The following is a 27,037-nucleotide window of genomic DNA, read 5'->3' as shown; positions in this document are numbered from 1 at the left end:
ATCCTTGAGCATTCTTATAACCATTATTCTGAACTCTGTATCTGTTAGCTTGCTTGGATCTATTTCATTTAGTTCCTTTTCTAGAGATTTCTTCTGTTCTTTCCTTTGTGACATGTTTCTTTGCCCCCACATTTTGGCTGCTTCCAGGTGTATGTATTAGGTAGAGCTGCTATGTCTCCTGGAATTTGTAGAGTGGCTTTGTGTAGTAGGTGTCCTGTAGGGTCCAGTGGCTCAGCCTCCCCAGTCACCTGAGCTGGGCCTTCTAGGTGCTCCCCTGTGTGGGCTGTGTGCACTGTCCAGTTGTAGTTGAGCCTTGGTTGCTGTTGGTGTCACTGGGAGGAACTGACCCGCAGACCAATCAGCTGCAACTACGGCCAGAGAGCTGCTGTGCTGGAGACACCCCTTTGGAGCAGGATTTACTTCAGTCAAGCTTTGGTGTTCACCAAGTGTGCCCCTTGAGTGTGTCACTTGTGGATGTGGTAGGGTTGTAATCCACTGTGGTCGAGTCTGAGCACCAGGTGCATTGTCTCTGGGGCCTCCCCGGAGGTGCAAAGTCAGCCTGTGCCAGGGCCTTGCCCAGGGCCACCCAGCATGAGCTACACAGCACACCATAGTTGGCTGCTACTTGTGCTGGGCTTGGAGGTGCCCAGGAGAGGCCAAGCTGTGAGCCAATGCAGGCTGCCGCTAGTGCCAGGCCTGGGGCCACTTATCAAGCCGTATGCGGCCCGCTGTTGCTTGTCTGAGAGATTTTAGGAAAGTCCTAAGCATGAGGCTTGGGGGCCACTTGCACAGAAAAGCCCCTGGAAATGGCCTGGATGAGCTGCAGGTGGGGAGGGGCAGGGCCTCCGGGAGTCACGGGGCGGGGGCCAAAGGTTGGAGTCAGGTGCTGGGGATTCAAACATGGCGGCTGCCTGCGGGCTGTGTGCGGGGAGGACTCGACAAAGGAGCCACCGCCTCTGCCAGCTCTTCTGCCTGGGAGGAAGCCGCCCCTCCAGCTCTCGCCCGGATTCCAGGCAGGTTAGTTCCTCCCCGGGGGTCCCAGGTCCTTTCCGGCTGCTGCCCGGCGCTGGGCTCAGAGGGAGCGTCCGAGTGAGTCCGTGCCGGGCCCTTCATGAGGAGCTGCTGGGGCTCCCGCAGCCTCCAGGTCCCTCAGGGACAGTCCCGCTGGTTTCACAGCCCGAGGTTGTGGGGCCGTCTCTTCCTGGCCCTGGAGCCCTGGATTGGGGGCCTGCTGTGGGGCTGGGACCCCTCCCTCCTCCGGGAAACCCCCGCCGCCGAGATTCCCTCCTGGGTGTGGGCCCGCGCCCGCGTCTCTGCGATTCAGCCCCGACCCGCCCGCGTCTCCACCCCTCCCGCCGGTCTCGGTGCTTCTTCAGCTCCCTGGTTGCAGGGCTCTGTTCAGCCAGATTGCAGGAGTCTCAGAGTGATGGTGGTTCTGTATTTTAGTTGTAATTTGATGTGGTTGCAGGAGGCGGCGGGTGTAGCTGTTGCCTACACGCCATCTTGTTTTCCGCCCCCAGATCCATTTCTTAAATATGCAAATGTATCAGATATCTAAATGTTAAAACGGTAATCACACAAGTAGTAGGAGAAAGCATATATAAAGAATTCATATAACTCAACAATAAAGACAAATAACCCAATTTAAAAATAGGCAAAAAAATTTTTTCTGGAGACAACCATCTTTATTAAAGATACTACCAAAATTCTGGCACACATTTGAAAACAGATTTGTAAACATAATGCTTCCCTTTTTAACTGGCAGCACTTTGAAAAGACAATACGGTAAGACAACACAACTTGAATCAACATTAGTTCAAAATCCTTATATTTTTGATACAACTTATGTTCCCACGTGGTAAACAAGTGATAGTTTAAACTAACGTCAATAGATAAACTCCATGAAATGAAAGTTTGTGCTGTTTGATGAATCACAGTATGTTATGGTTAAATATATCTGCTCTTTTTTATACTCCTGGCACCCAGGACAAAGAAAAAAATCTTTACATATACATTTCATGTAGGTAATAGCTTTTTTATATAGCTCTCCAAAAAATCCTTTATAGCAGTATGTAAATAGGTTACCTACATATTTAATTTTATAATTTTGCCCCAAAACTATAGATTTCTATTTTCATAATATATCAATTTTGCCCAACTATAAAGCTGACAAACTGTTGAAATGGAAATGCCTTTGTCTTCCAAAAAGAAGGAGCAGTTTGACAGAAAAAACAACAAAACCTACAGTAACTCATCAGTTGCTTAACCTGAGCACTTGGTCTACTGAGAGTAGCAGCTTTTTTCCCTTCCTGCATGCTCACATCCACAGCACCTCTGCACACGCACAGGTTGCCCACACACTTTCAGACGCTGGTAGGCCACAGTGTGTGTTCCAGTGTGTACTAATGATTAACCACTATGAACACAACTAGCAAACATTTTAAGGCAACCAATCATTGGGGGGCTAACTTGCAGGGCAGATTTACTGCTGTAGATGGAGTCAGCCTGTATAAATATATGTGTGTGTAGCTATACACATATACATACTTACACACTTTTCTATTTCTTAATCCTCAAAAAAAGTTTTAATTTTTTTGGTGTGTTTTGTGCAAATCTACCATTTAAGGCAAAGAGTTTGCATTAAGAAAGGTCAGAAAACAGGCTTATGTTTATCCAAAAGCATTTCACCTTGCACATTACTGTGTGTTTTTTCTTTCTTTCTTTTTTTTAAAAAAATATATCTTTATTGATTTCAGAGAGAGGAAAGGAGAGGGAGAGAGAGAGAGATAGAAACATCAATGATGAGAGAGTCATTGATCGAGCCTGCAACCCAGGCATGTGCCCTGACCGGGAATCGAACCCCGATCGTCCGGATCCTAGGTTGACACTCAACCGCTGAGCCACGCTGGGCCGGGTACTGTGTGTTTTTTTTTTAATGCACATAACTTGGAACTGTGGACACTGGATCCCCAATATCTAAAAGTCATTTTTAATTACAAGCAAGTTTTTAGAAAAAAACTGATTTGAAGTACAGATACTGGAACCCCAATATCTAAAAAAAAATTACTTCTTTTGACAACACAAGTCTTGAAGGGGGAAAAAGGACCAGTAAAAGCAGCTTCAAAAATGCAGGGAAGCAAAGAAAAATGGAAGCAAAATAAAAGGTAACTCAAATTTACAAGTATTGTGAATGTTTTTGTTTTTTGGGTATGTCGATGCTGTTGGGAATGAAGGCTTTCACTGTGGGAAAAGGGAGATATTGAGAGAGATGTAGCTCCTGACAGGCTACTTATAGGAAGAACTTTCTATATTTGGAAGTGAATATAAAAAATAAAAATAAAAAATACGGTACAAAAAAGGAAAAAATGGATTAATACTTTAAAATTACATTAATATATGTCTTTTTAAAAGGGGAAACCTAATAGTGCAATGAAGGCCTGGGGAGGGGGCAGGAGGAGGGTAGTGAGGGGGGGAAGGGGACATCTGTAATGCTTTCAACAATAAGGATTAATTTTCTTAAAAGGGGAAAACCTGTACCTACATGTTGGTCTGTCATAGTAATACATAATAAAATTATAACTTCTTTTTTAGTCTTCATTTTTGCATATTTGTCAATAACTTTGTCAAAACTGATATTTTGCATATTCATGCTCACCAGATGGCACAGACAGATATGTCAAACTATCTTCACTCATTGCTTATTAAAGAAATAAATGGGAAGAGTTGCGAACAAATGGATAAGTGGGGCAGAGATTTATGAAAATCCCATTTCGCAGTAAATCCCAGAAATTGCAAGAATGCCCATGTCTATTTTTTCAAGATTGATTCCAATGAGTTTAAATCATCTCTGAGTTAAAAATGTTAAACATACAGGAAAATTCCAAGGGGTGACACAGAATGACAGAATTGAAAGTAATCTAAGTTCTTCATTTCCATCTTTACAATCACTGAGCTACCATCATTTATTTCAAATGTACTATTTATTTAAAGGAGGGTGTGGGGAGGGTGGAGCTGGAGACACCTCAAAGCCAAAGGCGAAGATTCAGACTTTTACAAATTCTCTCTTCAAAGCCGGCAGCTAACAAAATGTAGCTTAATATTGGCCTGTAAAAGGAGTGAAATTGTGACAAGTTCTACAACGTGGATGGGCCTTCACGACATTACGTTAAGTGAATTCAGCCAGATACAGGACGCTTATTGTAAGGTTCCATTTATATGAAGTACAGAAGTAATCAAATGCATAGAGACAAAAAGTAAGAGGGCGGTTGCCAGGGGCTGGCGGAGAGAATGGGGAGGTGCTGTCTGGGGGACAGAGTTTTTCTTGGGGGTGATTAAAAAGGCCTGGAGAATTGCACAATGTAAATGTACTTGAGGCCACTGAATTGTAAACTTGTAAATAGTTAAAATAGTAAAATAAATTTTATGTGATGGACATTTTACAATAAAAAATAAATTTAAAAAATGGCTAAGTAAACAAAGCCAAGGGGAAAACCCACTTTAAACCAAACAACAGTAATCTTTTTTTTTTTTTAAAGCATGTGGCTGAGTCCACATGTTAGAGGCTGACTAGGAATTCATTTGCCTGCAGAATATAATGTTTATTAAAGAATAAGTCATTTAAAAATGTACTAATCTGAAGGATGCATATATTGTTAAAATGGTAACTGAAGCAATTGTTAGAATTTAGACCAACAAGGCTGCCTTCTCAGGGAGGCGGTCTGTCTGTAAGCACCCTGCCTAAAACAGAGACCCCAGCTTCAGGACCCCTACCTGCCTTCTGACTTCATGTTTCCTGCTTCTCAGCAGCACTTCTCACTGCTGATCCAGCAACCGGAGAGATGCTGTCAAAACACAGATCCCGAGCAGAAGTGTTGGTGGCCCGAGGACTGTCCACCTGCGTTGGTGGTGTGAGCCCTGGACACTTGCCAAGGAGGGTCTAACAAGCAGTTCCTGGATGCTAAGGCCAAGGTCACCAACCAGCTTGTAGCTTTTCAGTGGAAGCTGGGTATGGCTGTGAACTTGGACAGTTGCAGATTATCTAAGTATCCTTATGTTGTGGTGATGCTAAAAGTGGCAGATCATTCAGGTCAAGTAAAGATCAAGTCTTTTGAAATGACAATTCCACAGTTTCAGAATTTCTACCTATGATTCAAGGCAATTGCTGCAGTTATTGAAACTGTGAGAAAACTGATTACTTGGCTGATAAATTGAATGTACTAAAAGCTACTGGATTGAATACTTTAAAGGGGGAACTCAGTGGTATGTGAATTGTATCTCTGTAAAAAAATAAATCAGAAAAAACCCCCACACAGGTCTCATCAGGTCACTCCTATAACTCTTCCTGTCCTCTCTTTCCCACCCCCAACTCCCTTTTCTCCCACCCCAGTCAGCCCCTTTCCCCTTCTCACCTGAGCTAGGAGCCTCTGTTCAGTTTTGGTGCTGGCAGCTTTTTCCACATGACACACCGTTCCCTGTCCACACACAGAAAACCCTCCTTTTCTTTTACAAAACACACATTAATGTGATTTAAGTGTTAATTCCAGCAATAAAAAGAAACGAGTTATTAATCCATGAAAACACATGGAGGAAATTTAAGTGCACATTATTAAGTGAAAGAAGTCAATCTGAAAAGCCTATACATGGTACGATTCCAACTCTGTGACACTACTTACTGCTCAATTTTTCTATAAACCTAAAACTGCCCTAAAATAGTTTATTAATTTAAAAACAAAGTAAAAGTGCTAATTCATTTTTTCTTTTTTGTACCATAATATTTATCTCATGTATTCCTTTAGCAATGATATTGCTTAGAATTGCCAGCATGTAAGGATAATAAAAAAACCCAGCCAGACCTGTGCCCAGCGCAGCATCTGAGAGCAAGGCGCTCAGCGCTGGTTGTGGAGAGTGGATCTGAGACCTGTGGGTGGTGGGGCTGGAGCCTGCAACGCCTTGGAGGTATTGGTTCTCATCTGACCTCAGAGCACCCCCACGCCCCTAACTTTTATTACTGATTCCGAGCCATTTATTCCGTGTCCTTCATTGAGAACTCCCAGTATTCTCAAAAGGCATTTCCGTGCTCTAGTCCCATGGTCTTTTATGGCCGCATGAAGCTCCCTAAATATCCTTCGTGGCCAGTGTTCAATAGCTGTTTCCTGATCTGCTTTGATTATTCTGTTCTCTGCACATCAATTGTGCTTTTGGCAAAGATAATACTCAGTCTCTTATCTAGTAATCTCGCTTTTGTTGAGTAGCTGAGGTGTTCTTTTTAACCTTTTTGAAAATAGAGTGCAGTTGCTGTCTAACCTCTTACTTCTTGCAAAGGACTCATTGCTAGTCTTTGAATTCTTTTGTTTGTTTATTTATTTTTATTGTTGAGAGTATTACAGGTATCCCATTTTCCCCCAAAATTGATCCCTTCCACTTCCCTCCCACCTCCTTCCCAGGCCTTCACCCGTTATTAACTGTGTCCATGGGTTATACATATAACTTCTTTGGTTAATCTCTTCCCACCTGCCACCCCCCTTCCCTCTTTCCTCTGAAATATGATCGTCTGTTGCATGCATCAATGTCTCTGGATTTATTTAGTTCATCAGATTTTTTTGTTCATTAGCTTCTTGTTAAAGAAGGCCCTTCAACTTTTCCAGTGCTGGTCTGGTGGTGATGAACTCCTTTAGCTTTTCCTTGTCTGAGAAGCTCTTTATTTGACCTTCAATTCTAAACGATAGCTTTGCTGGGTAGAACAATCTTGGTTGTAGTTTCATGTTTTTCATCACTTTGAATATTTCTTTCCACTCCCTTCTGGTCTGCAAAGTTTCTGTTGAGAAATCAGCTGACAGTCGTATGGGTGCCCCCTTGTAGGTAACTAACTGCTTTTCTCTTGCTGCTTTTAAGATTCTCTCTTTGTCTTTAACCTTTGGCACTTTAATTGTGATGTGTCTTGCTGTGGGCCTCTTTGGGTTCCTCTTCTTTGGGACCCTCTGTGCTTCCTGGACTTGTAAGTCTATTTCTTTCCCCAGGTAGGGGAAGTTTTCTATAATTATTTTTTCAAATAGGTTTTCAATTCCTTGGTCTCTTTCTTCCCCTTCTGGCACCCCAATAATACAAATGTTGGGCTCTTGAAGTTGTCCCAGAGGCTCCTTATACTATCTTCATATTTCTGGATTCTTTTTTCTTTTTGCTCTTCTGGTTGGGTGTTTTTTGTTTCTTCATGTTCCAAATTGCTGACTTGATTCTCAGCGTCCTCTACTCTACTGTTGATTCCCTGTAAATTATTCTTCATTTCAGTTCCTGTAGCCTTTCAAATTGATACTTTATTATGTCATCAATTTTCTCAGTTATTTCCCTAACAGTTTGCTTAAACATCCTTATAACCATTATTCTGAACTCTGTATCTGTTAGCTTGCTTGGATCTATTTCATTTAGTTCCTTTTCTAGAGATTTCTTCTGTTCTTTCCTTTGTGACATGTTTCTTTGCTTCCGCATTTTGGCTGCTTCCTGGTGTTTGTTTCTATGTATTAGGTAGAGCTGCTATGTCTCCTGGAATTTGTAGAGTGGCTTTGTGTAGTAGGTGTCCTGTAGGGTCCAGTGGCTCAGCCTCCCCAGTCACCTGAGCTGGGCCTTCTAGGTGCTCCCCTGTATGGGCTGTGTGCACTGTCCTGTTCTAGTTGAGCCTCGGTTGCTGTTGGCGTCCCTGGGAGGAACTGACCCCCAGGCCAATCAGCTGTGAGGACCAGTTGCAACTACAGCCAAAGAGCTGCTGTGCTGGAGACACCCTTATGGATCAGGATTTACTTCAGTCAAGCTTTGGTGTTCACCAAGTGCACCCCTTGAGTGTCACTCGTGGATGTGGTAGGGTTGTAATCCAGCGTGGTCAAGTCTGACCACCAGGTGCACTGTCTCTGGGGCCAAGTCAGCCTGTGCCAGTGCCTTGCTCTGGGCCACCCAGCATGAGCTACACAGCACACCGTAGCTGGCTGCTACTTGTGCTGAACTTGGAGGTGCCCAGGAGAGGCCAAGCTATGAACCAATGCAGCTGCCGCTAGTGCCAGGCCTGGGGCCGCTTATCAAGCTGTATGGGGCCCGCTGTTGCTTGTCTGAGAGATTTTAGGAAAGTCCTAAGCATGAGGCTAGAGAGGTCACTTGCACAGAAAAGCCCCTGGAAATGGCCTGGATGAGCTGCAGGTGGGGAGGGGCGGGGCCTCCGGGAGTCACGGGGCGCGGCCAAAGGTTGGAGTCAGGTGCTGGCGATTCAAATATGGCGCCTGCCTGCCGGCTGTGTGCAGTGAGGACTCGCCAAAAGAGCCATGGCCTCCGCCAGCCCTTCTGCCTGGGAGAAAGCTGCGCCTCCACCTCTTGCCCGGATTCCAGGCAGGTTGGTTCCTCCCCGAGTGTCCCAGGTCCTTTCAGGCTGCTCCCAGCGCTGGGCTCAGAGGGAGCGTCCGAGTGAGTCCGCGCCGGGCCCTTTGAGAGGAGCTGCTGGGGCTCCCGCAGCCTCCGCGACCCTCAGGGACAGTCCCCGCTGGTTTCACAGCCCAAAGTTGTGGGGACGTCTCTTCCTGGCCCTGGAGCCCTGGGCTGAGGGCCTGCTGTGGGGCTGGGACCCCTCCCTCCTCTGGGAAGCCTCCGCGGCCGAGATTCCCTCCCGGGTTTCAACCACGGCACCAGGTGTGGGCTCGGGGCCGCGTCTTCGAGATTCAGCCTCGACCCGCCCGCGTCTCTGCCCCTCCCGCCGGTCTCGGTGCCTCTTCACTCCCTGGTTGCAGGGCTTCTGTTCAGCCAGATTTCAGGAGGCTCTGAGTATTTTAGTTGTAATTTTGATGTGGTTGCGGGAGGCAACAGGTGCAGTTGTTACCTACGCCGCCATCTTGTTTTCCAGTCTTTGAATTCTTAACGCTGTTGTTCAGTAGAAGATTCTCTTTAGTGTCAGGTAACCTGGCTTCCTGTTTATTTGTACTTCCCTGAGAAAAATTTTGTTGAGCTTTTTGTTCTTATTGATAATTTATTTGGAGTCGCTTATAGTTTATGTAAATATTTTAATGGATTTTAAAAGGAGCCAGTTCTTAGTGGTATTACTTGCACTGCCATTAGCTGGAAAGCCACTTCATATTTGAGAAGCCACTTGGGGGGTGGGGCATTGAAATAATCAGAGAAAGACACCAAGCGGCCTGCGGTGTTACTAGAAGTCAAGCTGGGGCCAGGTCCTGCAGGGTCCCACGACGAAGTTAGGATGTTGTACCTTATCCTGAGAGCTGTACCCCAAGGGGAGCATTGAGGAGCATTCTAGGGAAATGGTGTCATCCTGTCTGGTTGGTGGGAGATTATCTGGGCAAGGATTGATTGGCTTTGGTGAGGTGGGCAAGGAGATAAAATGGGGAATGTAGCCTTCAAATATCGGCGCCTGCTGAAAAAGCTCAAAAGAGCACAAGTCTTCCTGCCCATCCACCAGTGCCTCTTGTGTTTCCAGATCTCCAGGCTGCTAGCATGCCCTAAGCTCTGCTTATGGGTAGATTCCCGCCAGTGAGGACATTGTGTGTCCCTCAGGGACATGGCCCTAAAGATGCAAAAGAAACAGGAGTATGTTTGGACAGGGCATAGGCTTTAGTGTCAGACACATCCAGGTTTGAGTGTGGTTTCTGTCACTTAGCTGGATGGTCTTGGGCAAGTTACTTTTTTCTGTAAGACCTTATTTTTAGACCAGTAGGAGAGGCCTCTGCCTTGGGCCCCCATCTTTAGAGGACCCTGCTATGATCTTCTTCCAGCATGCACCTGCTCATGGGGGGAGGCGTCAATGCCAATGATCAAGGCCCACGTGGTAGCCTGTATGAATGGTGCTCCTCCAGACTTGCCTAGTGCACAGCCTGTGAAAATGCAGTGTAGGCTGCTAACAACAGTGGCAAGGAGGGCAGGATTGAAGGTGTTGAGGGGGTAGAATCCAGACTTGCAAGTGTCAGGATGTGACCAGGAGCATGATGAGGCTGTCAACGACCAGAGTGAAATTTGACAGAGTTGAGAAGTCAGTTTTAGGTATGTTAAGACTTTGACCCTCTAAATAGCCACCCAGAGCTATCTAGGTTCCTGAACTCATAGGGGAGGTCAGAGCTAGACACAGTTCTGGAAATCATCAGCACTGGGGTCATAGTTGACGCCTGGTAGCTGAACGAGGCCTCTGAGGGAAAGGCTATAGGCCATGGTGAGGATTGAGCAGATTCTCTTGAGGGCATCTGTATTTAAAATACATGAATGCACAAAGGGGCCATGAGAGGGGAAGAGGGCTTCAGGGTCCTGGGACAATGGAATGCTACTGGTGGTACAGCCCAGGAGTGGAGGGTTTCAGGGGTCAAGGCTTCAGAGGGGTCAATGAGGACAGGATCCTTGGCCTAGAAGACAGCTCTTTCTGGAGAGACAAGGGCACGGGTGAGTGGTATGGAAGTTGAAGCCAAGAGGTTGTCTACGCCTGCAGAAATGTAGCAATAGGAAGGAGTGAGAAAGGTGATGAGCATGAAGGCAGAGCAGGATCAGGGCGCAGACCTGAGAGCACGGTGGGGGGGCGGGGCTGCAGAAAGCGGCTAGTGGATGAAGCTTGTTCCAGAGAAGCCAAGGGTGCGAACCAAGAGAAAACATGGAGGTGGGGGAAAGTTAGCCCAGAGGAGTAGGGATCAGTGTGTGCGAAGAAAAAAGATGAAAATATGGGAAGATGTAGGGGAGAGAAATAGGGCAGCTCCCTGGGCCTGGGGTTGGGCTTCTGGGCAGAGTAGAACTGGTATCTGCCAAGGCTTCCAGAGGTAGCAGTGGGGATGGGCTTGGAAGGGCTAGATTTTGATGAGCTTTGGTGGTGTTCTTTGTGTGTGGTCCTCTTGCGTCTTCTGTGGTGGTCATGGCTCTGATGGAATGTGCCCTGTGTTGAAGGTATTTTCAGCAGAACCATGCCTTGGGGTATGAAAGAATTCATTTCCTCTCACAGGATGGTGAGTGCCTATTATTTTCAGAGTTCTTGGAAGACATAGATGACTGACAGTGATCCGAGGTTAAGAAGCCTGAAAGACTCCAGCTGGTGTGACTCAGAGGTTCGGCATCAACCTAGGATCTAGGCGATCATGGTTTGATTCTCGGTCGGGGCACATGCCCAGGTTTCGGGCTCAATGCCCAGTGGGGGGCGTGCAGGAGGCAGTCGATCAATGACTCATCATCGATGTTTCTCCTCTCCTTCCTCTCTCAATGAAATCAATAAAAACATATTTTTTAAAATCTTTAAAAAAAGAAAAAGCCTACAAGAGCATCAACAGAAGAACCTGGGATAAGGTTGTTGAGCAGGTTTGCGTAGCTGAGCAGGGAAAACTAATGATGACAAAATTAAGATTCAAAATGGGAGAGAGGATGAGATAAACAGTCCAGGTAAGATGGCTAGATATCAAGGGCTATGTGTAGAATTAAAAAGAAGATGAGCCCGGCCGGGCGTGGCTCAGCGGTTGAGCATCAACCTGGGATCCAGGTGATCCGGGTTCAATTCCCAGTCAGGGCACATGCCCAGGTTGTGGGCTCGATCAATGACTCTCTCATCATTGATGTTTCTATCTCTCTCTCTCCCTCTCCTTTCCTCTCTCTGAAACAATAAAGATATATTTAAAAAAAAAAAAAAAAAAAAGATGAATTGCATAAAGGCTGGGGTTGAGGGACCGGGCTTGGCAGTAGTTCATGTAGGTCACTATGTGGTTTCTGACCAGTCTTGGACACTTTAGTGCCCTATAGTTTTGTATATGTGACAAATAATAATGATAGCTTCTATTACCTGCCATGTCACGAATGCCTGAAACTTTTACGGCAGTATTTTTTGTATCGTTGTATCAGTCTTACATGGTATCATTAGCCTGTTTTATAGACAAAGAAAATGACATTGGGAGATGAAATGGCTCATCTCACATCACACACTTGGGAAGTGAGGGAGCTATGTCCTTTCCACTGAGCCACACAGCTCTCAGCACGACTCAGCTGCTTAAAAAGTTAAACCTGCCCAGCCAGTGTGGCTCAGTTGGTTGAGCATCATCCCATGTACCAAAAGGTTGCTGGTTCGATTCTTGGTCAGGGCATTTGTTTGGGTTGCAGGCTTGATCCCCAGTAGGGGGTGTGCAGGAGGCAGTGGGTTGATGTTTCTTATAGATGGGTCTTATCTCTCCCTCTCTCTGAAATCAATAAAATTATGTATTTTTTAAAATTAAAAAAAAAAAAGGTTAAACCTTGGTGTCTCTGTGCTTGACTTAGGCCAGGCAGATCCCATCTGGAACAAAGTGTTCATTTCTAGAAACCCCAATATAAGGATGCTGTAGGTGTTAACGACAGGAGAGTGGGGAGGGTAGGATAAGGTCTGGGGCTATGTCACATGAAAGTTCAGGGAATTAAGGATGTGGTCACATGGCAGAGGGATTAATTGGTATGCTTCTCTGAGTAGAAATTAATTCAGTGGGTGGGACTTGGAGGCAGATTTAAATTGGCTCAATTTGTAATTGCAACAAGTTGAGATTCAGAGTTCAATAATATTGTGGGTGATTAAATGCTTCCATATCCATACAATGAAATACTAGGCAACTCTTTAAAAAGATGTAGTTCTGGCCCGGCTGGTGTGGGTCAGTGGTTGAGTATCGACCCATGAACCAGGAGGTTCCGGTTTGATTCCAGGTCGGGGCATGCACCCAGGTTGTGGGCTTGATCCCCAGTAAGGGGCACACGGGAGGCAGCCCATCAATGATTCTCTATCATTGATGTTTCTATCTCTTCCTCTCCCTTCCCCTCTCTGAAATCAGTAAAAACATTTTAAAAAAATAAAAAAATTAAAAGATGTAGTTCTGTATCACTGATATTTAAAGATATATTAAGTGAATAAAGATTACAACAAAGTATTATTCCATTTAAAAATGTATGCACATATACAGTTATATTTACACACTCAGAAAACGTTTGCAACCAATAAATATGTGGTTCTCTTGTAGTCAGATTTCAGAAAAAATTTTAAAACTTTGGTCTTCTTATTTTTCTATATTTAACATGGAATTTGTATAAGAAGAGATGAAAGCAGATTTATAGTTACCCAGTAGTGAGTCAGCCCCTGCAGAGGCAGGAATGTCCTGGTCCTCACCTCAGGCCATGGACACCGGGCCAACACAACAGGGGCTGGGGAAGGGGACCGGACTAGGGTTCTTTCAACTCAAAAGATGTCAAGTGGGAAGAAACAGTTTACCAAACACAGTGTGGCCTCACTTTTGTAAAACACACAGCCGTGTGTGAGGATCCTGGATAGCTGTTTGTGCCCGGGCACCTCCAGGGGTTCCGTTGCAAGAGAAACAAAATGGGAATGAAAGCCTCTGAGCCTGTCAACTGGTACCCGGTTAGGATTGTGGGGTTATCACTCAGATCCCTCAGGGAGGCGCTCTCCTCTCTAGTGACCTAACAGGATGCTGGTATCAACTAGAAAGAATGCTGAGGTCTCTATGGATGGCTGGGAGCTTGTCTCTGAGATGTGGAATCCGTTTCAGCCAGACGTTTTAAGCAGGAGAGGACAGGTTCCCCTCCCAAGTGTCCTTTCTTTTGCTTTCCTTGATTTATAGTTCCCTTTTTAGGATCAGCCACCACAATTGGCAATCTGAATTGAGAGGTAGGTAGCCCCAAGCATGGGACCTTATGGGAAAGCTCCTTGCCCCATGGACAGCAGAAACTAGGCCCTATATTTGGCCCTCCCTACTAGACATGGGGTTCAGGCCATCAGACTGGATGGAGCAGGATTAGCAATCCTTTAGCAAACATAACATCAGAAGTATACAACTTTGATGGGGGCGGGGTGTTGGTCTCCAAATTGAATGATAAAAGGGAACAAAGATAAAAGGAAAAGAAAGCAAAAGGAGAAACACATGAGAAAAAGGCCGTCTCTGCTTCCCCCGTTTTAACAGCTGATAGCCTTTGAACATTACTTTTTGCAGGTGGCAGAACGAGACAAGGACAGGTTCAATCATTGCTATTAGTGAGGGCTTTGTTTGTGCATCTACAATCTGTGCTGGGCAGTTAGACAAGATCAGAGCAAGGATGATGGGCCAGGTACAGAAGGTCACCACCTACCAATGGGCAAAACTGGGGAAACAAGGACCTCGACCCCAGATGACTTTTCCTCCCCTAGATATCTCTGGCCATGCAGTTTAGACCCCCTGACCTTTCATACTGCTGGTCTTGCTGTTCAGATCCTCCCCTGGCCTTATGCTAGTCTTGCAGGTTAGACCCCCTTAGGGAACAAACAAGGAGGCCGAAGAATAGCCCTCAAGCATTAAGCCCCCAGGACAAATGAGGTTCTGGCCCACTTCAAATACATCTAGGCCTCAGCTGTGTTTCAGCTCCAGGCCCAGAAAAGCAGCAAAACCAGACAAGAGAGGCCGTGGCCGACCTCAGGACCAGTTGCACTAACCAAAGCACCCCCTGCCCTGGCACCAGCCAATCAGTGGTGACCGTGCCCCTGAAAGGACACAGCTGGAAAGCTGATGAATATTCTATTGAGATCTTCCCCTGGGACCTCCCATAAAATCCTGGCCCTTAAAAGTCCTGTGCTGGAGCACACCAGAGCCTTTCTCCTCTCTCTCTTCCCCTCAGGAATGTTACCTTTCCCCTTCTCTCTCCTAAACTCCAAGGGCCCTTTTGCCTCTGTAGCTTTTTTCCTGAGCCCATATCCTCTACTGCTCACTTCTTCTGTCTCTGTGACTTTCTAAATAAACTTTCTCTTATAGTTTAGTTTGAGTCTTGGCTCTGAATTCTTTCCTAGCCAGAACTCAAGTACTGAGGTTGCCGAACACAGGTGCAGTCTGACCCCACCTGTCTAACACCTGGTGCCATTCTCTCAGCCAACAAATCTATGGTATGAGAGTGGAATTAGAGTGAACCTTAAATACCCCAATCTGGGCCTGCTTCCAGGGAGGGAAAAGAAGGATCCACACTGAATTTGAGTGCAAAAAATAAATATAAAATTTATTAAAACACCCACAATATTTTAAAGATACCAGGAGTAATACAGTTCACAAACCCAGTTGTTTGTGTAAATTATAATAAAATACAAATCAAAAAGGATACATACTTGCAATTTCTAGGCACCCTAAATTAAATTTACTGAAACACTGGGGGAGAAGGGAGGGTAAGGAGGGGTAGCTCAGGAGGCAAACCAATAAAGTGGGAGGAAAAATATTAACAAAAAGGTAAAAATTATACAAAATAAAATTATCAGCATAAATTTACTGTACTAAGAATATCTACAGTTTAATAATACACATCCTATTGCCTTGAGACATTGCAAAAATCTACCATTCATCCATCAACCCCAGATAAACTTCATTTCAAGTAGCCACAGTTACAAAGTCAAGACGGAATATTCAAGTATGGTTGTTAAGTTCACCTCCATTGGAAGCCAAGTAACCAAACAGGAATTCAAAGAGAGAAGAAATAAAACACATCAAAAAGCTACAGGGATTCTAGAGTAAATCTAATGCATTTATATGCCTCAATACGACCTGACCTTGTTTCTTTTAAAATTGGAGTACATGAAAAAGAAACACCACCACTCCTGTTTTTCTCCTCCGTTTTCCCCTCACAACAAAAAAGTATTGGAACCAAGAAAATTTGGATGTTCAAATGAGCCAAATGGTATTTTTAAAATCCCCATGTGAATAGTGACAAGTTATCCCTGAATGATGGGTAGTCAAAATGAGAAAAGAGAGCAAATAATACCACTACACAAAGCATCCCTGATATCAGAATAGAAGCAGAGGAGGAAGTAGGCCACATCGCTCACTGATTCTTAGGCAAAAAGCAGCGTTAGACCTTGCGTTTCTTTCTGGGCTGCAGTCCGCTCAGGGGAGAAGCCTATTGCTTTGCTCTTGCCGGCAGCTCTGCGGGAGGAAGGGCTGGGAGCGCCAAGACCGGGGCCTCGCATGTAGAAAAGGCTGCAGGCGCGGGTGTGGGGCTGTATAACCTATGCTGGGGGCACGCACCTCAAAAAGTGTTCATTTTGGTCCAGGGTTATCTTGAAATTGGCCGTGTACTACCGTCGATGCAGGTGGCTAATACAACTAGGTTTTGAGGGAGTCATTTCAGATGACGGCAACAATGACTGAGAAAGCTCAATGAGACGGGCAGAGGAAATTCACATTTTATTGAAAAGCAAAACTTAAGAAGAAAACAAAAGTCAACCAAGCTCCTTCCTTTAGTAAGCGGGCTGCTGTTTTAACTGAAGAATGAAAAATGAAATGACCCCAGGTTCTTCAAGGTCAAGTACACCATCAAATGGACAAGCTGCAGGTATCAGACCCTCATGGAATCTACTTTACTGAAGTTGTCATGTTTTCGAGGTATTTAAAAAAAATTATTGTGACAGTGGATGACACAAAATGGAGCTTCCTGTTGAGTTTTTAAAACATCAACTTTTGTGGACCCAAGAAGAAATTTAGAATAGCACCAACTAAAAAGCAGCCTCAGTGGCATTGAGTGAGCAAAGCTCATTCCTTTAGTTTGAACATGAGGGGTGACCGATGAGAGGCAGAAGCAACACTGGGGCAAGGCTATGAGGAGCCAAGGAAGGAGGCCCTGCCCACCACGGCCCTGGCCAGGGCCAGGTGAGGAAGGAGATCCTCTGGCCCACCTCGGCGTGCAGAGCACCTGGGACTCTCAGAGAGGTCTACTTGGCACCCTGGGCTGCAGGAGAATGTGTGTCCTTGGCTATGAGAATGCCTGCCATGTCAGAAGAGACAGGAGACCCTGACCCCCTTCCTAAAAAAAAAAGAAAAAAAAAAAAAAGCCCTTCCTTTCTCATTAGGCCTGAGAAGACAGAAGTGGAACTAGAGCACCAGCCACACCAGGCAGGCCCACTGCCCTACGAGTCAGGGAGTAGCCGCCTTTGCGACTTGCCTTTCTGTATTTGGCCACCAAGGGAAGACCGATCAAACAAAACAGAAATACTGCTCAGAGCAGGTGACAGCACGGTAAACAGAGGTCTAAGGAGACAGCACCAAAATAGGGAGGGGAAAAAAAGCCAAGAGAGACTGGAGCCCACCTTGTTTTTGGTTGGTTGTGGTTTCAGAACCTTGATAGCACCTCAGCAGGACAGGATCGGGGACAGTCACATTAAAACACCATAGCACCATTTTATTGAGACTATTTCAATTCATAAAAATGCTTCCTAGTCCATAAAACACAACTTCAGTAACAAAAGGAAAGAGACTGGTTGAGGCACGTCAGGGATGTCATTTTAATGTTCCACCAGCTTTGCCTTGGTCTGAGATCTGGCGCTGGTTAACTGTCACCGAGTCTGGCGGGATTTCTCTCAATGAAATCAGGTTACCAACTACTCATCACCGACCGTCCTTGCACACCTACTGCTGCTAAGTACAAAACAGTGAAGCTCTGCTACTTCTTTCCTTGCTTTAGCACTTTAAAGATCCCTTGCTCTGCACACTACGGTATCCCAAAGAGGCTGGTGGAAGGACCAAGAGGGGGCAGGGTATGGCCTCTTTCCATGCACACCACTGTCATCTCCAGTGAGAAGGCAAAGCAGTGCCCACGAAGCTGGCGAGTGGGAAACTGAGGCCCTGCCAAAAAAACAAACCCAACATCAACAAAAACAAAACACCTCAAAATCCATGAAACACCTTTAGTCAAGATCTCCGATGGTTAAATAATGGTTTCTTGAGCTAGCACCAGTTATTTTGTGAGAACCTGCCGCGAAGCAATTTTTATTTTAAAAATCTCTTAGCACAGAACTTTGCAAGCACGTCCCTTGCACACACAAGACGGAAAAACTAAATGAAACGAAACAAGAGGAACCAATTGTTAGCACTGCATGTGGATGGTGTCTGTGGATGGGGCACACTGGGGAGATGACTAGAAGACATCGTTTTCTGTTGCTATAATATTACTCTTAAAACTTGGTCATGCTGTTAGGTTCTTCAGTTGCAATGGCTTTATTTTTCTTCTCGTGATAAAAATGTCTGTTAATCATCTTTAGGGCTTAAAAAATGATAGAGCCAGTAAAAAATAAAAGTTTGATTTTTCTCTTTAAGAAACCTTCAGCAGCAAGGGGGGGATAAAGAGCTGTGCATAGTTACTTTTTAAATATACGTCTAAAGCATGCTAATTTTAATGACTGAGATTTGAGGTAGGTTATACATGTAGTGTACAAATCAGCATGGGCTTGAGCATGGCCACAGCACCACCTAATTTCTGAAACACCATTCTCAGGGGATGGGGGCGTCCAATGGAGACTGCCTCTTGACTCACCTCTCAGCAGCCTGTTTGCTAATCTAGAAATTTATGCACCAAAGGCTGTTTGAGCTGGGGGGTTGGGGGGGGACAGACATCACATGCTTTGAGCTTGAATTGGATTCTCTTTTCATCTAATGGCTTTGCTACCAAAGGGTGGCGAGGGAAAGAGTATATTTAACATACATTAGGAAGATTCACACATGCCAAGTATCAGAATCACCTGGGTTACACTCGGGACCTTCCAAACCAACAGCCAACCTGGGGCTCTCCCGGGTCATACAGACGGTCACATTCTCCAAATGTTTCGTAAAATATTGTATTTCTTGCTTAAGATCATTTAAAATGAAGTTTTCAAGGCACCCCCGTATCTACCTAAGCACGGAGTCAAATGAGACCTGCATAAAAGTACTGATGCGATAAGCAAAATAGCATTTAAAGGACCCCATTTTCCTCAAAACTAGAAAATTAGCATGCTCATTAAAGACTCTGCTTCCTTTAGCTTGTCAAACTGAAGGTCAGAGGATTTCCTATAAATCTGAGTTCTGAATATTCTAAATCCTGATAAGCATTTGGGTATTTATTTCAAAAGCAATATTTCATTTTTGTCCGGTAAAATAAATGCAACTTTACAGAATATGGTAAAAGTGAAGGATAGACAAAGCACGTTAAATATTCAGCTATTATTTACAATTTCTCCCACAATTACATGTTAAAACATACTTTTTTTTTTTTCAAGTTGCTGTTTAAATCTAGGCAAAAGTGCTTAAAAAAATCTTTCACTATTTACAGTTAAAACCAGACCACATAAATGCTCAGGACGCGTTACAGTGACCCTCCGCCAGTGCACCCAGCGGGCGGTTCTCAGCTCTTACACAAGGCACCTGGAAGCTCAGGAACTTGCCTTTAGCATCGTCATCTGATTGTTAAACTCGTTTTCCGTTTTACGAAGACCCACATCTGAATAAAACTGCTCAGTAAATATCTGCCATTTATCTCAGGGCTTGCCATTCACTGTGTGGCCACATTCCCCTCTGTGTGTCCTGATGAAACCTCCCTCCCATTCACCACACATCCACATTGACACGATTGCTGCTAATATATTACCACAGGAAAAACAAACGCTCCAAGGAGTGTGACTTGCTGTCCACAAATGCTGCTTCCACCTGTCAGGCCCAACCTCTCTCAACAATGTTGTGAAAATTAAGCACCACATTCTCATTTCAAAGAACTGAACAAATGCACCAGAATTTTCGAACGAGTGTGTTAAAGTGGGTGGAGAGGGGAGGAAGGAAAGGAGAAAATGACAATAGAGAAATGGCACCAATTAGGGAGGAAAATCATAGCTACCAGTTGAAAACGTTTGACTCTTGCATTTTAAAATTAAGTGTAGGCCCACCCCCCCAAATGATAGCATGGGGGTGGGGTTCGGGTGTGAGGCATGCACCATTATCCAATGTGAAAATCCAGGAATAAGGGGAGATGTGTTAACTGCGGTTACACTGATGTGCTGAGCTCCCGCAGGACGCGACCTGCCCCGGAGAGTCAAGGAAGTCCCAGCACAATTCTACAGCACCAGGCTCTGCACAGCGCTGCACACAGGGCAATGCTGGCTTTTCACAGCTTGGGTTCAACTTCTTGTTTTTAAAGATACAGTAGCCCTTTTTCGGTATCAGTATGGACTTTGGGGCATTTTTTTGAAAACTGCCAATAAGACAAATTCCTTCAAGCCCAGTATTGAAAAGGCTCCTAAGGGCCTCTCAACTCCAGCTCCATCACCAGGTGCTGCCTAGGGAACCATGACTTCACGGGACTTGATAAATAACGGACAGAAAGGATTCAGTGTGGTGACTAGCAAGCTTGAAGCTGTCTACTTCCAACCTGGTTTCTGGGGAAATCTCCGTCAGCCTCTCAGGTGCCTGGCCTGGGATGCACCTGCCCCTCCTCCCAACTCCAAGCCAGTGCCTGGAAAAGAGACCCCAGATGTTTTTCTAAGGATTCTCCTATCCTACAGGAGAGGACAGAAGCCATCCTGAGGGCTCCCTCCCCCGAGAGGGAGGCATATCTGTCCGGAGGGATGGACTGGGTAGCTACAATCTGCACTTGGCTCATGAGGGGCAGATGGCTGAGAGAACCTCGTCAGCTCCCAGAGGGCCAGGCTTGCTGGGCCCAGAGAGCCTGGGCAGGAACGAGCACGTCTGGTCTTTCCTGACCATCCTTTACCATTACTATTGTCGCTTTTAAAAAATCCAATAAATACACATTTTAAATGGAATTTAAAACTACTCCTTTGTGAAAGGACACTATAAACTTTCTTTCCATTATTGTGATATACAAGGATAGAGTTTTAAAAACAAGAGAAAATAAAAGCCCCCCTAACAAGGGGGGGAAAAGCCAATGTGAAGATATAAATATTAAGATCACGAAAAAATCACCCGACAGCCGTAGCTTCTTCTTCAAAGTGCTGGGGAAGTTGGGGGAAGGGAGGGGCGGGTCAGTTCTGAGGTTTGGACCATAAATACATATATATGCGTATCTATATATGTATATATAGATAAAAAGACTTCTGCACCCCCAACCCGCCCCCAGGTGTGAGGGCAAAAGCACCACAGAGGCAGCTCGGGCGGGGCCCGACGCTGAGGTACGCTGGCACCCCGGCACCTAGATCCAGCGGCTGTAGGGACCAGTGACCTTCGTGTAGGCGTAGGAGGACACGGTGACCGCCGAGTCTGTGGGCACAGCCAGCGCCTGCCGGGTGGGGACAATCCCCTTCTCCTTATGCTGGGGCTCGGGGACCACAGCACCCCCCCACTTGCGCTTCTTCCCGTAGAGCTTGGCCTCCTGCTGGCCCAGGCCCAGGCGGGCGGCCTCCTCCTGCCGCGCCCGCGCCCTCTCCGCCAGCTGCTTCATCTTGGCCTCCCAGAGGGCCAGCCCGTGGTTGGGCTGATTGAGGTTCTTGTGCTGGTAGAAGACCAGCGAGATGCGCGTGGGGTGGCAGCGGTTGGGTTTCTTCAGGGGCGTGGTGGCGTGCAGCTCCCGTCGGGCGCACTCGATGAGGATGGAGCCGTGAGCGGGGGCCACAGCCACGCCACCGATGTTCTCGTCCAGGAAGTTGTGTTCACTGTCGGACCACAGCTCCTCCTCTTCCTCCTCCACACTGCCCTTCTCCTCCTTCACCGCCCCCTTGCTGGGGGGCTCCTCGGCGGTGCCCTCCTCCAGGCCGAAGGGATCCCACAGCTTCTCCTCGGACTTCAGGGCCCCGAACAGCTTCTCACTGGAGCCCAGGGGCATGCCTAAGGACTGCCAAGCTTTGTCCAGCTGGCTTGCCCCCGGAGTTGGAATCCGTCCCTCCTCCCCTTTCAGGGGGCCCCACAACTTGTCTTGGAACCCAGGACCACTTTTCAGGGCAGAGTTGAAATCCCCTGCCCCCAACCCCCATGGCTTCTCAGTCAGGCTGGACCCAGCCAAGGCCGAAGTGTTGTTCCCAAACTTGCAGGGGCTCCATGGTTTGCCTCGTAGCCGTCCTCCAGGCTGGGGGGCTGGCTGCTGCCCCTCACCAGGGAACAGCCCCCACTGGCCGTCTGAGAAGTGAGATGGAGTCAGGCAGCCAGCCCCAAAAGAATTGAGCTTATCGGGGACAATAGCAGGGCTCTCCGCTGGAGGGAACACACTCCAGCTGCCACTCACACTGTTAGTCCTCTTGGGGGACATGCTTGAGCCTCCTGAGTACTGTCCCCACAAGTGATTGGGTCCACCATTCTGAGATGCCTCGGGCAAAGGTGTTTTGACCATCTTACCAGGGTCTCTGGGTACAGATTCGGCCTGGACCAGTGGGTCTACTGGCTCTTGCTTGATGGATCTGTTGTAGCAGTTGGAGCTCTGTGCAAAAGGAGAGGGGCCCCTGGACACTGGGTGGATCTGGGGGGCCTTGGGAAGCAGATACTCCTTGGGGCCTGGATAAGCAGGCTGCTGGTGGTGAGGAGTGGGGTGGTGGGTGTCCGTGGGAACAGCCTGGCCAGGCAGCTCGGCAAACTCAGCACCACCGTAGGCCGGGCTCAGGCTGTTGTGCAGAGCGTGGAGGTCTGGCTTCTTCTCAAAACTGCAATTGCTGCCACTGTGCCCCCAGGTGCCAGGCCCCAGGAACTGAGAGGGGAAGACGGGGTTGCTGGATGGAAAGCTGTAGTAGCCGAATGACGGAAGAGCGTACTTGGAGTGGAAGCCATTGACGGAGGTCAGGCTGGGCTGTGCATAGTAGGAGTGGTAGGAGTACACACTGTTCATGCTGTAGGGGTCGGAAGGCCGGCAGTTGCCCAGCACCGAGTAGCTCTCCACCACCGTGTTGCTGCTGTACTTGAAGGAGCTGAAGTGGTTCTGCGGCTCCACCTTGAGCGAGGGCTTCAGGCTCTGCTGGGACAATCCACCCTTCAGAGACAGGCCTGGAGAGAACAGGGGTAAGACAGAGAAGGAGCAGATAGAACCACAGCTGGCCAAAGCCCTGGGCAGGACCCCTCCCCCCTGAGGTTTCCTCTGCAGGTCAGGCAAGACAGCGAGGCTGGACGTGCTCTGGGTGCCGCTCAGCATGGCCCTCCAGACCCCCTGAAGCCCTGGGGGAAGCGGCTCACAGAGCCCATGGCCCCTCTGCATCACTCCTCCTCCCCACCCCAGCAAACCGCACAAGTCCTCAAACAGCACCTCCCCTCACGCTGGCCACTGCAGGGACAAGGGCCAGGAGGAGACGGGGCCGGCCCACTCTGCTGGCCCCACTGCAGCCCACGTGCCTGAAGCCATGGTACCCGCCAGACTCTCAGAGAGAGAGGGCAAGCTGGAGGGAACCCCCAGCTCCTCTTTGAGAGGATACGATGACCTCCCTGCACTCGCTCCCAAAGTATCTCCTACCAGGTCTGGTGTCCTGGGGCTGCTGTGGCTATCACCCTGACAAAATTAAGATAATGGGATGATCCAGGTAAGCCAAGAGGGGCCCTGGGACTGTTCTGTCTGGAGTTCTCTCTTGAGGCAGAAATGGGGCAGTGAGGGAGCCAGCCGTCCAGGTCCACCACTCAGCACTAATGCCACCCCGGTGGGTGCCCGCTGCCCACACACCTGGGTCAGTGGAGATGCCGGCTATCTCCAGGGCCTCCTGCTTGATCTTCTCCGGGGTGCTCAGCTTCTCCTTCTGAATCTTCTTCTTCTCAGCTGCCGCCTTCCTGGCTTCCAGCTGCCGCTGGCGGCAAGACTTGGCGGGTTCTGGCAGGCGCCGGACCTCGCGGGGGAAGGCGGTGAGCACCTGGATGGCCCCGCTGCCCACCTTGGCGTTCTGGTTCTCCTCGCTGCCAAACTCATCGGTGGTGGCCATCTTGTACAGGGGGAGCACGTGCAACTGCTCGTCCTCGGGAATCTTGCCCACGCAGCGATTGTCTTCCTTGGTCAGGGTGCAGACCTGCCTCAGCAGACAGAGGAAGGGGCCCGGAGTTGGGGGAGCCCAGCACTGGGCAGAGGGGCTGAGCATCCCCCGTTGGTGAAATCCCTTCCCCACACAGCCCCTACGCCGGCCACACGCGGCCCTAACACTCCCTATTACCTCTTGGAGAGTCTGAAAAGCACCTGTCTTGGTTCACAGAGTAACAGTATCACCCACATTTAGTCGGCTCTAGAGCTTTCAAAGCATGCCCACTCACGCTGTCTCCTGTGATCTTAATAAGGCTGAGCGGGGATGAGATGACTGGCCCAGGGTCACATGGCTGGCAGGGGCTGGGTCAGGGCTGGGAGACATGCTCAAGCCCAAACCCCCTCTCTACACTCCCTCTCCCATTGACTGCGCCTAGCCTCGCGGCTCTAACCATGAACTATATGCTCTCCAGTCCCAAGTTCATTTCTCCAGATTCTTCCTCTCCCCAGCCTATTCCGTATCTCCACCCCGACATCCAGCAGGCATCCCAAAACAGAATTCTTGTTTTTCACCCCACAACTGGTCTTCTCCCATTATTCTGTATCTCAGTTAATAACACCAACACTCGGCCAGCTGCTCAAGCTGAAAACCTTGGAGTGGTCTTCTAGTCTTCTATCTTTTCATCCTATACCCAGTCCATCAGCAAATCCTCTCAGCCGTATCTTCAAAATCACCCAAAATCTGCCCAGTTACCCCCGACCCCCACTCTCACTCCTGCTCAAGCCCTGTCACCTCTGGCCTAGACAACTGTCCCAGCCTCCTATATGGTCTTCCTCTGACTCTCTCCCCCCTCCCCTCTCCTCCCATCCCACATACTTGATTCTCCGCCTGCAGGAGCAAGAGTGTGTCTAACTTTAGGAAAGAGACCTCACCATGCCCAGCTGAAGAGCCCTCCAGGGACTTCCCATCACATTTAGAGCACAGCCCAGGGCCCTGGGCCCTGCCTGCCCTACCCTCACTGCCCCAAGCCTCTGCCTGTGCCGCTCCTTCTGCCTGGAGCACTCCACCCCCAGACATTCAGCTCCTTACTCTGGGTTCATTCATGTCTCAGCTCAGGTGCCCTCCTCGGAGAGGCCTCTCTGCCTCTAAAATACCTCCCATCACTTCATCCCTTGCTCACGTTCCTCTTTTCCTCACAGGCTTCATCACTACCAGACAGTATGCCACATACTTGGGAAGGACTGCCTTTTATTCCCTGGTTTCTAGAGCCCTCCCTGGGCACAGTAAACCTTTGCTCAATGAGTGAATCAAGAGGGTATTTGGACTTCAGTCCAAGTGTTCACAGAGACCTGGGACTGCACTTTACGTAACTGGGTGGGGGGCTCCAGGTGCCCAAGGGGATGCATTCTGTAGCATCCACCTGATCATGGACAACAAGGCAAGCTCTGTCCGTGCACCTGGTGAGAGTTTTCTCAGAAAGGTGGGCAGCAGGGGGCAGTAGCAGAGTCTGAGAATCTGTCTCTGGGTCCCTCCCTACTTGAGCCCACCAGTCTGCACAGACTAGTTGGCCCTCTCCCAGGATGGACCCGTGGGTGGGGCTGTGTCAGGACACAGGCGTCCTTACCACTGTGCAGCCGTTGTAGAGGTTATGTTGATCCTTGTGGGCGTGGGCACAGAAGTCCATGCAGGCTGTGACTCCCGAGAACGGCCGCCCTTCCTTCAGCCCCAGGCGGCAGTCGATCGCTATTTCCTCGTTGGTCACCTGTGTGGATGACCATGGAGAGCCGCTCATGTTTCCTGAGGTGAGTGGCCCTGATTATGTACCTGGGTAGGCCAGGTCTTGGGGAAGGGATGTTAAGGATCACAGTCACCTTGCCTTTGGGCTGCAGGATGGAGGGTTTCTGGCCGAGAACCCTGCAGGAATTACTTCCTCCTGGGCTATCTCAAGTCCCCCTCAACTCCCCTGGGGGGCATTTCATGTGCCCCTTGGAACACATAAAAATGGTCTTTGCTTTTGAGTGCTGTACACTGTAGATTAGAGGCATGGCATGGGTGATGGGATAGAAACTCAAGCCTCACCAGCAGAAACCGGACTAGAGGTGGTGGAGGGGAATGAAAATGAGAGATGGAGGAGAGACGGTCTGGGATGCAGTCAGTGTGGGGTGGAAAAGGGACCTTATCAAAGAACTGCATCACTGCTCCACCTCTGGCTGGGCCTTTCCTGTAAGGAGCACAGAGGAGCTTATTCCCAGTTCCCTACTTTAGGCAGCCTGGGCAGAGATGTAGGTGACATGTGGGTGGAGAAAGGTCCAAGACTCGGTACCTGGTTCTGGTAGGCCTGGGGGGCCAGCCGCTTGTACAGGGGAGCGACTTCGGTGGCCAGGTCCTGGAAACTCTTCCGCAGCACTTCTTCCTGCGGAGAGAAGGGCCGTCACACATGCAGAGCAGCCCGCCTGTCCTGCCCCACACACTAGGCATTAGCCGGCACTCCAAGACCATCACTGGCTTCCACTGGAAGGACAGGAAGCCAGGTGCCACCAGGTGTTTTTACAGCACTCCCTCTGAGAGGGGTATGGTGCCATGTCTGTTTAAAGTTGGAGACACTGAAGCCCACCAGGAAAAGCTGCTGCCAGTCATCCTGGCTGCTAAGCTACTGTTCTAGCCCAGTGCTGCTCAGACCACGTAAAAATGATTCTTGCTTTCAAGTGCTCCACACCCTAGGTTAAGGGCGGCATGGTAGCATGTGAAAGCATGAGCAAAGAGTGTGGGTCCTTCCCATGTTACGGACACTGAGAGGGCGTTAAAGGTCTATACTTGGATTTCCATAGCCAGCCAGGTCCAGAGCCTGTCCTGAGCCAGGTACCCAGATTTCAGAGCTCCATCCTCTATACCTGCACCCTTAGGTGTGTTAGTCACAAGCCAGGTGTGGCTATTCAAACAGACATTAATTTTAATAAAAATTAAAATGCAGTCTGTCTGTTGCACTTAGCCACATTTCAAATGCCCAACAGCTTCATTGGCTCCCGTGGCTACTGCACTGGACAGCGGAGAACATTTCCATCACCACAGAACATTCCAGTGAACAGTGCTGCCCTAGATGAAGCAGCAGACCCTCAGCTACACTGAGTAGAAAGTTCTGGGTGTCTACAGGGTAGCGAGTAGGGCTGTAGAAGCCCCTAGCAGACACTGAAGAGTTTCCAAAAGTAGCATGAAGAGTTTTCATAGAAGAAATCAGGAGCAAGAGGGAAGGAAAAAAGAACCACGTTCATAGACTTAGAAGAGCAAGGCCAATGGCTGCCATCCATGACGGTACCTCTCTGGCTGCCACCCAGATGCTGCTGCCAGCTCCGTAGGCCCAAAGCCAGCACAGCACGAGGC

General features: G+C 48.1%; 1 protein-coding gene and 1 pseudogene across 3 annotated transcripts in view; one reads left to right on the top strand and one right to left on the bottom strand.

The window, feature by feature from the left end:
* The first annotated feature begins 2,182 nt into the window (after positions 1-2,182).
* Positions 2,183-5,211, top strand: LOC107529198 (COMM domain-containing protein 6 pseudogene; annotated as a pseudogene).
* Positions 5,212-14,967: 9,756 nt separating this feature from the next.
* The window catches only part of TET3 (tet methylcytosine dioxygenase 3), a 95,297-nt gene continuing 83,227 nt past the window's right edge, over positions 14,968-27,037 (bottom strand). For all 3 annotated transcript variants that reach the window (XM_087823642.1, XM_087823640.1, XM_087823641.1), the window contains 4 exons: positions 25,983-26,072; positions 25,284-25,421; positions 23,374-23,710; positions 14,968-22,709 (listed from right to left, as the gene is read on the bottom strand). In XM_087823642.1, the coding sequence (XP_087679768.1) occupies positions 20,935-22,709; positions 23,374-23,710; positions 25,284-25,421; positions 25,983-26,072 (2,340 nt within the window). In that variant the 3' untranslated portion in view covers positions 14,968-20,934. The remainder of the gene's footprint in view (positions 22,710-23,373; positions 23,711-25,283; positions 25,422-25,982; positions 26,073-27,037) is intronic.

This window comes from Miniopterus natalensis, chromosome 13 (genome assembly GCF_054644295.1).
Source record: "Miniopterus natalensis isolate mMinNat1 chromosome 13, mMinNat1.hap1, whole genome shotgun sequence".
Classification (NCBI taxonomy): domain Eukaryota; kingdom Metazoa; phylum Chordata; class Mammalia; order Chiroptera; family Miniopteridae; genus Miniopterus; species Miniopterus natalensis.
The sequence above is the reverse complement of the archived record's forward strand: the minus strand, read 5'-3'. Positions and strand labels throughout refer to the sequence as shown.